We start from the raw sequence: 12,023 nt of genomic DNA on the forward strand, positions 1-12,023 counted from the left end.
TGCTGCTTAGAATTAAAGATCGCTAGTGTGTTAACTTCGTAATTTAATTTACCTTTCTAATCTTGACGCGCGCGTTGAATGTTGAACGTAACAGATGAACTGAGGAGGAGAGTTCCTTCTCGTAAGTTGAGCATGACGTTTGAACGAGTGTATTCTGGCTTAGATTTCAGTTTTATGTTTCCTTATTTAGATTATCCTAAGTGAATTTTTAAACTCTTGAGCCTACTTCTGATCAATCATTGTTCTTTTCCCAAATAGCGCCGTCCGGCCCGCCAGTGGGATTCGTCGGATCAGCTAGATCCTCATCGGAAATCATAACCCAATGGCAGCCTCCGATGGAGGAACACCGGAATGGCCAGATTCTAGGCTACATCATCCGCTATCGCCTGTTTGGGTACAACGCTAGCCCGTGGAACTATCGCAACATTACCAACGAAGCGCAGCGAAACTACCTGATCCAAGAATTGATCACCTGGAAGGACTACATTGTTCAGATTGCCGCTTACAACAACATGGGCGTTGGCATTTACACCGATGGGGCGAAGATCAAAACGAGGGAAGGCGTACCGGAAGCTCCGCCGACAAACGTGCACGTCAGCCCAGTGAACTCCACAGCGATACGGGTTTGGTGGAAACCTCCTAATCCACAGCAGATCAACGGTATCAACCAGGGGTATAAGATTCAAGCCTGGAGGTACGAAATTATCGATGGTGAAGAACACGAAACGGAAGCGAAGGCGATTACGGTTCCGCCGAGTTTGCTGGACCCACTGGCAGAGCAGGATACGGTCATGACCGGATTGGATAAATTTACCAACTACAACGTTACAGTTCTGTGTTTCACGGATCCCGGCGATGGAGAACGAAGTTTCCCGGTGGAAGTGAAAACCAAAGAGGACGTTCCAGATGAAGTTAGTTCTTTGCAGTTTGACGACGTATCCGATCGCGAAGTCACAGTCATGTGGACACCACCGAAGCAAATCAACGGAATCCTTACTGGGTACCAGGTCAAGTACCAAATCAAGGATCAACCAGATACGCTCAAAATGTTCAACTTGAGTGCGGACTCCAATTCTTTGAAAATCGTCAACCTGATGGCAACTACACACTACTGGTTCGAAGTAACGGCATCCACCGCAGTCGGGCAGGGTTTACCAAGGACGGCAACGATTCAGTCCGGTGTTGAACCGGTTCTACCTTATCCTCCCTATCAGCTAGCGTTATCGAACATAGAAGCCTTCTCGGTTGTGATTCAATTCACTCCGGGATTCGATGGGAACTCATCCATCACCAAATGGACCGTGGAAGGTCAAACGGCACGAAACCTGACCTGGTTCACGATCTACGAAGTCCACGATCCTGACGCATCTACGCTCACAGTAACCGGCCTTACTCCGTTCACACCGTACCGGCTCCGAATCATCGCCTGGAACGTGGTAGGATCTTCGGAACCTTCCGAACCGACCAAAGACTTCCAAACAATTCAGGCCCGACCAATGCATCCACCATTCAATGTAACGGTTCGCGCCATGAGTGCTACCGAACTACGAGTTCGCTGGATTCCGCTGCAACAAACTGAATGGTTCGGAAATCCCCGAGGTTACAGCATCACCTATCGGAATGTCAACGAAAAAGCCAATATCGCGCCGTTTAGTGTGATCATTGAAGATCCAACGGCCAATTCGCACGTTCTAGATGGTTTGGAGGAGTGGTCCGTGTACGAGATTTTCATGAGTGCTGTCAACGAAGTGGGACAATCCAACGAAAGCCCGCATGCTTTCGAAAGGACGCGAGAGGCAGTTCCTTCATTCGGCCCGTTGGGAGTGGAGGCAAACGCGACTTCGTCGACAACGATCGTCGTTAAGTGGACCGAAGTACCCAAGGAACATAGAAACGGTCAAATTGAAGGGTACAAAGTGTTCTACGGATCTGCCGGACGGACGCAGATTCTACACAAGACCATTCCGAATAATTCGACATTTACGACGACTTTGACCGAGCTGAAGAAGTTTGTGCAGTATGACATCCAGGTACTGGCGTACACTCGCCTTGGAGATGGAGTGTTGAGTACGCCTCCGGTTAGAGTTCAAACATTCGAAGATACTCCGGGTGCTCCGTCGAATGTGTCCTTCCCGGATGTTTCCTTCAGTATGGCGCGAATTATTTGGGATGTACCGGAGGAACCCAACGGGGAGATATTGGCTTACAAGGTGACCTACCTGCTAAACGGTTCTCAAAGTTTGAACTTTAGTCGCGAGTTTCCTCCATCGGATAGGACATTCCGTGCTACGCAGTTGCTAGCAGAACGTTATTACCTGTTCAGTGTAACTTCGCAAACACGTCTTGGATGGGGTAAAACTGCAGCTGTTTTAGTTTACACCACCAACAACCGGGAGATTCCGCAAGCTCCTTCTGCACCGTCGATCTCCAGATCACAAGTTCAAGCCGAACAGATAACCTTCAGTTGGACACCTGGACGCGATGGGTTTGCGCCACTTCGCTACTATACCGTACAATTCCGAGAGAATGAAGGTCCCTGGACCGTAATCCCTGAACGGGTCGATCCTGCCGTCACTTCGTACACTGCCGTAGGTCTTAAGCCGCACACCCTCTATCAATTCCGCATCCAAGCAACGAATGACATCGGACCATCGGCCTTCAGCAGGGAAAGCATCGAAGTTCGAACACTGCCGGCAGCTCCATCGGGAGGCATTACAGGGCTGAAGGTGGTCCCGATAACAACCACCAGCGTCCGAGTTCAGTGGAATCCACTGAAAAAGAGTATGTGGAATGGGGACTCTACCACCGGAGGCTATCGAATCTTGTATCAACCGGTTTCCGACTTTCCATCCACCTTGCAAAGCACTCCTAAGCTAGACGTCCTGGGAGTCGAACAGGAGTCTGCCATACTGAAAGATTTAACCCAGGACCGAAACTACGAAATCATCGTTCAACCGTATAACTCGCAAGGCTCGGGAACAGCGACGCCACCGGTGGCGGTTTACGTTGGGGAAGCTGTTCCCACCGGAGAACCCCGTGGCATCGAGGGCGCTCCGGTGTCGTCCACCGAAGTTCGCCTTCGCTGGAAAGCTCCACAGCAGAGCATGCAAAACGGAGAGCTCCTGGGGTACAAGATCTTCTACTTAGTTACCGATTCACCCCAAGAGTTGGAAGAAGGCCGAAAGCATGAGGAGGAGATTGAGGTTGTTCCTGCATCGTACACATCGCACAGTTTGGTTTTCTTGGATAAGTACACCGAATACAGGATACAGATCTTGGCGTTCAATCCGGCGGGTGATGGCCCTCGATCGACTCCCATCACGGTTAAGACCTTGCAGGGTCTACCGGGACCTCCGATTGCTCTGTCCTTTTCCGACATCACCATGAACAGCTTGAAGGTCAGTTGGGATCCGCCGAAGAAGCGCAACGGAGAAATCTTAGGGTACATTGTAACCTATGAGACTACCGAGGATAACGAAAGTAAGTGCTTTGGTTGGGATGGTTTTGTGGGGTATAATCTAGCTTTTTTTTTTATTGATTCATAGAATTCAGCAAACAAGTCAAACAGAAGGTATCCGGCACAAGCCTGATCATTCAGAATCTGGAAGAGGAGGTAACCTACACCTTTACTGTGCGTGCCCAAACAATCGACTACGGTCCGGCAGTGAGTGGTAACGTTACGACCGGACCGCAGGATGGTTCGCCGGTGTATCCGCGGGATCTACAGCTGTCCAAATCTCAGGCCAGCGTCGACATGTCATGGATCAATGGGCCATCCGGAAAGGGTCCCATCCTCGGGTACTACATTGAAACCAAGAAGCGAGGTGAGTCAATTCGCCCTTTTCAAGCTTAAACAAGTGCTAGACAGAGTGTTTACTTATGCGAAGGAGGTGTTAGGGTAAACGATTGCATGTTGGAAAGACGTTTATTAGGCGTCGGGTCAGTTTTTCCTCACCCAAAAACAAACAAACAGTAGCAAAACGTTTAAACCTTATTTCTCGTTTTCCCTTTTCTCTCACCCACTTTTGCTTTCCGTCGCATTCGAAACCGGGCAAACCTTACTTTCGGGTGGTATTTTATGGTGGTTGGGAAATCATCAATTACGTTACCTCCGTGGGCGTGTTGCTAATGTTATCCCTTTCGAATAACGCGGGAAAATTTATGAACTGAAACATCAACCACCAGATATGGAGCACTTCTACAACTGTAAGTATTGCTGGAAAGTGCATCGCATGCACAACAGCAGCGAAACAAATGCAGCTGCGGTGTCCCTATGTTGCGTTTCGTGTTGTCTCGTGCTCGTTTTTTTTTAGATCTCACTTTCGTTCCCAACCTGTTGTTGTTGTTCACGGTATGGCACGTGATTAAAACGTTATCTGACATAGCATCCCGCATTTATAACATTTTTATTTGTCATTTTACTGATTCCTTTGCGTTGCAAGTTTATTATTTTCACTCATATGTGCACTGTGCTTCCGTGTTTGGGTTAACTCATTTTTTACTATACCAGAAAAAAAAATGTAGAACGTTCACAGGTATGCCAGGAAATGGAAAAACGATGTTCCGTGTCTGAAATCTGGCATGCCTGAGCTGGGAGTAATGATGCATACAAAATTTACTTTTCAAAACTAATCGTCGCATGTTTATAATTTTGCTTACAACATATCTAAACTGCCGCTATTCGCATAACAGTCCCATGTAGATGGGAAATCCACAGGACTTTTATGCGAATAGTGGTAGTAAATTAGTAACAAATAACAAATATTAAATCTTTCAAAGTTGAAGGGTACCGATACCTTTATCGGCGCAGAACCTGGGTGCTTGATCCCGACGTTGTCTATCGCTACTTAGTGGAGTCAGTTCTTGCAGCAGGGTTTGCGTTCCGAATACAAATCGGCGATGAAAAGTAGAAGTGATAGCATGAACCTATTGGCGAACAAGTTAAACACCACATCTATGTCTACGCACAGTCTTCGAACACATGCATACTCAATAAGCTACGATTGCTTTCACAGCAACACGGCGCGTCCAAAGAGCATGAGCATGATTGGCCGCCCACGGTTGCTACTCTGTTATTGCCAGACCAGCTGTAATTACACAGAGAACCAATAGACGATGCGCGTGGGACAAGCAATCATCCTCAATGTGTAAAAACTGGTAATCTCAAACTAGGCAATACCAGCGCCGGCCGCACCCGAACACAGGTCAAGAAAGGAAGGGGTAGGAATGCGTTGACGTGACACTCGCTTTGATGGAAGCCGATAACACCTCTGCACTTCCACGAGGAATCACTGGGATATTGATTAATAGGGTTGGGTTTGCAGCAGGGTTCGTTTTGGTAAACGATAAGCTGAATTGATGTCCTAACGATCATATAACGCGAAGGAGCTTAGGATTTAACCCACGGTTTTCAGCTCAGTAAGCAAAAAACGTTTGCCACTAGGCAGACGAGCTCTTTTTTAATCATCGAGTTGCTGTTATTACCATGTAGTCATGTTAACAAATAAAACGATTGACGAATCTTGAATGTGGATGGGCTTGAGATTAGAATCATGATGTTTTGCTCAGTAAGCAAAAACGGTTGCTCTAAGGCCACCGAGCACCTCAAATCATATTATACCGTTACTCAAGTTGTTATAACTATTCAAACCCGGCACCGACGACAAACGAATTTTTTTACAATATGTACGATAAACAAGCGATCTTACCATACAATTTTAATATGAAAGGACCCTGGGACCGCGTTCTTCTGCTCAGTAAGCAAGCCACTGCAACCGACGATCTTTCAAATCATAAAATTAAAAGCTACGAAAGAGTACTTAGGCCTTTATTAAGTTCCACTTTCACGCAACGTGCAATGTTTCGATTTGATCTTTACGCGTGGTTCAGGCAATTAGTAGTGAGCGCTCAACTTCTGACACGTTTATGCTATCGATCGTGGAAGTCGAACACGAACTAATTTCTAGTGTTAACTGTGTTTTTTCGTATTGCTTTATCGTATGTGCCGAAGAAACCGGACCTTGCCAAAGTCCACTAATTCTGTGCGACCGTTCTTGGTCTGAAACAAGGTGAAGTGCAACGTATACAGAACAGCAGAGCCCTCGGTGTTTCGTTCGTGAAAGTCGTCGAACTAGAGTTGGCGCAACGAGGAACATGACAACCAACACGACAGTAGCGTCGACGGAAAAAAATAAAAGAAATATCCGCTAAGGATCACGCTGGAGGATGGAGTAGTGGAGGTTTGTCCGAGGTGTCGGACCAAAAAATCACCGATTTTCTCGGAAGGTATGGTGACGTCATATCAGTACGAGAGCAACTATGTGGAGCCGATATCGATTTCCCTGGTATTTCGACCGGTGCCCGCATAGCGAAAATGAAAGTGAATCGTAACATCGAGTCGTGGGTCACCATCGACGGTGAAGTGACGAATATATCGTATTTCGGGCAGCTACAAAGATGCCGACACTGCCGTGAATACATTCAAATCGGGGCTACTTGCGTGCAGAATTAAAAATTGCTCGTACAAAAGTCGAACGCAGATGCCTTCACAAAAAAACATTGCAAGCCGACTATACTCCGAACCAAACCAACACACACTCTAACCAAATCGCTTCCATTGCGAATCAAAACAAAACAACTTCGAACCAAGCTGCACGGCCTCGGTTCGAACCAAACTCGGTCATCCCGGCTACCATGCCGCCACCGAAACCAATTCCCCACAGACAACAGAAGTTGTTACCACCGATGCGCAACGAACAGAATTTCCCCATGCTAGCCTCTACCTCGGCTTCGATTCCCCCATCGGACAGTGGGTCGTTGACTCCCTCAACAGCCCCCTGCTAGCGGCGGAGTGGATCGCAAAACTGCTAGTGGCAAGTCCGATGGAAACGAAACAGATTAACAGTGCTTCTCCCGAGAGACTTCACGAGTACAAACACAAGTCCGGCGCTCCAGGCACGGCAGCTGCAGCTTCAAGCAGTGCTGTAAATTCTCAAAATCATTTGAACATTTTTGATGAAAATGAGAAAAGTAGCTATTCGCTATCAAAGGGGACCTCCTCCGATATCAGTTGCTTAGTCATTTGACGAAGGCATGGATCATTCTCATTTGAGAAACGCTATATATCATTCGATTGAGTGTAACCTACACACAAACGGAGCTCTGGTCGACATTCCGGCGAAAAAGCTAAGCCAACCCGACACCAACCTGACTTCTATCAAACCCCAACCCGATGTTGACCCGACATTGACCCGACATAAACCCAAAATTGACCCGACATTAACACGACATTGGGTCGACATCGACCTTAAATTAGCCTTACATTGATCCGACATCGGGTCGACTTGTCTGTTCGGAACCATTTTCCTGGATTTCTTCCATACTCCACTGTCGTATATCAAATGATACTGAGTGACTCAATTGACAGTGACAATGAGCTTCGAATGAGAAAGGGGCTCTTCAAATTATGGTCATGTGAGAATTCGTTTACACAGAATTGATTGAATGGTTTTTTTTTTTTTATCTAGTTCGTTTATTTGGGAGGCTCAATCGCGTTAGCTTTACGGAGCCGATAATTCATTGTTCACTGTGTGTAACAAAATTCACTTAATTCTATGTCTAGTAGGAGTTGGGCCGATTACTCGCGGCTTACTCGAGGTTAGAAGGGTACATTTTCGAAGGATAGGATCAGGGGAGGAGCTTGGGGTAGGGTTTCGTTGTCTCATCAGAGCGTTGTCGCCAGTATGAACGGTAGTGCTGTTCTAGCTTCGTCCGGAGTTCGACCGGCTATGGTGGGTGACCAGTGGGCGACGATGAGACTCATCGAGACGGGGGGACAAGACAAACAAAAACTAATAAAGAGAGACAAAAGACAAAAGGAATTAAATTCTTATACTAGACATTTGAAGAAAAACATAAACGGACTGCATATAGCAGAGATCACGGGTTGCCAACACGTCTCTGATAGGAACATAGGGTTGTCTTCCTTGGGCCTCGAGGGTATTCAAAAGTCGCTCTCTGGCGGCGTCATTATCCGTACATTGCCAAACTGCGTGTTCGATGTCATCGTAACCGTTTCCACACCGACAGATGTTGCTGTCCACGAGGTTTATTCTATTGAGATGAGCATCTAGCGAGTAGTGGTTGGACATAAGTCTACTCATCACGCGAATGAAGTCACGACTTAAGCCCAAGCCTTTAAACCACGCTCTCGAAGAAACATTAGGAATAATTGAATGTAACCACCGTCCAAGATTTCCAGTGTCCCAATCGGTTTGCCAACTCGAAAAGGTACTCTGACGCACTAAATGGTAAAATTCATCGTGTGAAATTTGCCTGTCATACAATTCGCCTTCCTGCGCGCCCACCTTTGCGAGAGAGTCCGCCTTCTCATTGCCTGGGATTGAGCAATGTGAGGGGACCCATACAAAGGTAATCATATATGATCTTTCGACCAGCACACACATCTGCTCCCTTACCTTTGAAAGGAAATAAGATGAGTGCCTACCTTGTTTCATCGACCGAATAGCCTCAATCGAACTGAGACTATCCGAGAAGATGAAGTAATGGTCTGTGGGCATATTGGAAATCATCCCCAATGCGAAGTTGATTGCTGCCAGCTCAGCAACAAAAACGGAACAAGGTTCCTGAAGTTTGCGGAAGGCGCTAGAGTTTTCATTGAAGACACCGAAGCCAGTGGATCCATTGAGACGGGACCCGTCTGTAAAATATCTTTTCATGCAATTGACTTGTTGGTACTTTTCAGTAAAAATACGTGGGATAATAATAGGTCGAAGTTGATCGGGAATCCCATGAGTTGCTTGTTTCATGGTCAGATCATATTCAATTGAGGAACTGCGATTGGTGAAGTGAACACGGTCTGGAGTATAACAAGGAAGACACATATCTGATGATATGTAGTGGTGGTAGATTCTCATAAATCGAGATTGTGTGTTCAGCCCAAGAATTTCTTCAAAATTAGCAATTATAAGTGTGTTCGTCACTCCGCATTTGATTAGTATTCTGAGAGAGAGCTCCCAGAAACGGTTCTGGAGGGGTGTTACTCCTGCCAGAACCTCGAGACTCATGTTATGCGTCGAGTGCATACAGCCTAGAGCAATACGCAGACAACGATATTGAATTCGTTCCAATTTTATTAGGTGACTTTTTCTTGCCGAGAGAAAGCAGAAAGAGCCGTACTCTAGAACAGAGAGAATAGTTGTTTTATAAAGCGTTATGAGGTCTCCCGGATGAGCACCCCACCATGTGCCGCAAATTGAACGGAGAAAGTTGATCCTCTGCTGACATTTTTGCTTCAAATACGTAAAGGGTGATACGGTCAAAATTTGGTCAAGGGAAAACGCGTGTAAATCGGTGAAATCGTTTATTTAAAAAATCAAATTAAATTTCTTTTTCAAGTTCAATTAGTATAAAATTCAGGAAAAATATTCAGTTAGGCTTCCGCTTTTCCAAATCCGAATTGCCGGGCCTTACGCTTGACCCCTGCCATCAGATTTTGTACAGCCACCTTGTCCACCTTCTTCGCCGCAGAAAGCCAGTTTGCCTTGAACTGCTGCTCGCCCTTAGCAGTTTTTTTGGTCTTCTTTAGGTTCCGCTTGACAATAGCCCAGTATTTCTCAATTGGGCGGAGCTCTGGAGTGTTGGGAGGGTTCTTGTCCTTGGGAACCACCTGCACGTTGTTGGCGGCGTACCACTCCATGGCCTTTTTACCGTAATGGCAAGATGCCAAATCCGGCCAAAACAGTACGGAACAACCGTGTTTCTTCAGGAAAGCCAGCAGACGTTTATTCAAACACTCTTTCACGTAAATTTCTTGGTTGACAGTCCCGGAAGCTATGAAAATGCTGCTTTTCAAGCCACAGGTACAGATGGCTTGCCAAACCAGATATTTATTTGCGAACTTTGACAGTTTCATGTGCTTGAAAACATCTGCTACCTTTCCCCTTCCTTTTGCCGTATAAAACTCCTGTCCCGGAAGCTGCTTGTAGTCGGCTTTGACGTAGGTTTCGTCGTCCATTACCACGCAGTCAAACTTCGTCAGCATCGTCGTGTACAGCCTCCGGGATCGCGCTTTGGCCGTCGTATTTTGTTTATCATCGCGATTTGGAGTCACTACCTTCTTGTAAGTCGATAGTCCGGCTCGTTTTTTGGCTCGATGCACGGTTGTAGACGATACACCCAGCTTATTTGCGGCATCTCGGAGAGAGAGGTTAGGGTTTCGCTTGAAACTACCGGCAACTCTCTTTGTCGTCTCAGCGGCTTCCGGTTTTCGATTTCCCCCCGATCAAGACTTCCTGGCTGTCGACAAACGTTCCCCAAACACTTTAATTACATTTGTAACGGTTGATTTGGCAACTTTTAGCGATTTTGCCAACTTTGCGTGCGAGTAGCTCGGATTTTCGCGATGCGCGAGCAAAATTTTGATACGCTGCTCTTCTTGCTTGGACGGCATTTTGACAGCTGAAGAGTGAATTCCAAAATCAAAATAGGAGCAACATTCTACACACACACACCTTCAAAATGAGGGGTGTTCAGGTTTTTTAAATGCAAAATTGAAAGAAATACGTCAAGTTGATATTGACCAAATTTTGACCGTATCACCCTTTAATATGGGTATTCCAAGTGCACTTTGAATCAAACCAGACCCCAAGGTACTTGAAAGACAATGATTGAGTAATGTTTCTGCCCAAAAGATTAAGATGCATTTGGGCTGGGTACCGCTTTCGAGTAAACACTACCAGTTCAGTTTTCTGCGGCGAGAATTCGATCCCTAGATTCATAGCCCAAGAAGACAAGTTATCTAAGGAATTTTGCAATGGTCCTTGCAAGTCCACGGCATGTGGACCTCTTACGGAAACCACACCGTCATCTGCAAGTTGTCTTAGCGTGCATTGTTCTGCCAAACAGTTGTCGATATCTTTGACATAAAAGTTATAAAGAAGAGGGCTGAGACATGAGCCTTGGGGCAGGCCCATGTAGCTAATTCTGGAAGTTGTCAGTTGTCCAAGGGAAAAGTTCATTTGCTTTTCTGACAACAAATTGTACAAGAAATTATTTAAAATTCCAGAAAGTCCACATCTGTGCAGATTGTCTGACAGAATTTCAATGGAAACTGAATCAAAAGCCCCCTTAATGTCCAAGAATACTGAAGCCAATTGCTCCTTGTGTGCAAAGGCCAGTTGAATATCTGTGGAAAGCAGCGCTAGACAATCGTTTGTTCCTTTGCTCTTGCGGAACCCAAATTGTGTATTTGATAGCAAGTTATTTGATTCGACCCAGTGATCGAGTCTCCGAAGGATCATTTTCTCCAACAATTTCCTAATGCACGAAAGCATAGCAATCGGACGGCATGAGTTATGGTCAGACGCTGATTTGCCAGGTTTTTTAATGGCTATTACTTTGACCTGTCTCCATTCAGGCGGTACAATGTTGTTTTCTAGCAAGGAATTGAATAAATCTAGCAAGCGTCTTTTAGCGATATCTGGGAGATTTTTCAGAAGATTGAATTTAATCATATCGCTTCCCGGTGAGGAGTTATTCGATGAAAGAAGAGCCATAGAGAAATCCAGCATTGAGAATGGTCTATCCAGAGAGCCGCCGCTAGGAGACGCTTCTCGAAGAATATTTTGTGCTGGAACTGAGTCCGGACAGACCTTTTTAGCGAAATCGAATATCCATCGGTTGGAGTATTCTTCACTCTCATTGAAAGATGAGCGGTTACGCATGTTGCGAGCCACCCTCCACAAGGTGTTCATGGAGGTTTCTCGTGAGAGTCCCTCGACGAAATTGCGCCAATAACCGCGTTTTTTTGCTTTGATTAATTGTTTCAGCTTTGTCTCAAGCTTTGAATATTCCTCGAAGTAAGTGGAGGTTTTGTGTCTACGAAAAGCTTTGAAAGCATCAGATTTTTCTACATACAATTTTGTGCATTCTTCGTCCCAACCAGGTGTGGCTGGTCTCCTTTTAAAGGGTGCACTTGGAACTTTTCTTTTTTGTGCTTCCAG

At 45.9% G+C, this 12,023-nt stretch overlaps 1 protein-coding gene across 6 annotated transcripts in view; it reads left to right on the plus strand.

Moving 5' to 3' along the window:
- sdk (sidekick cell adhesion molecule) overlaps nt 1-12,023 on the plus strand; it is a 362,757-nt gene that overhangs the window by 338,592 nt on the left and 12,142 nt on the right. For 3 of the 6 annotated variants that reach the window (XM_065228671.1, XM_065228674.1, XM_065228672.1), the window contains 3 exons: nt 259-3,480; nt 3,546-3,824; nt 4,186-4,206. In XM_065228671.1, the coding sequence (XP_065084743.1) occupies nt 259-3,480; nt 3,546-3,824; nt 4,186-4,206 (3,522 nt within the window). The remainder of the gene's footprint in view (nt 1-258; nt 3,481-3,545; nt 3,825-4,185; nt 4,207-12,023) is intronic. The other 3 variants (XM_065228676.1, XM_065228673.1, XM_065228675.1) reach the window with 1 other exon arrangement.

Source organism: Ochlerotatus camptorhynchus, unplaced genomic scaffold (genome assembly GCF_037179485.1).
Source record: "Ochlerotatus camptorhynchus isolate MF236.1 unplaced genomic scaffold, CSIRO-AGI_Acam_v1.1 ptg000300l, whole genome shotgun sequence".
NCBI lineage: Eukaryota > Metazoa > Arthropoda > Insecta > Diptera > Culicidae > Ochlerotatus > Ochlerotatus camptorhynchus.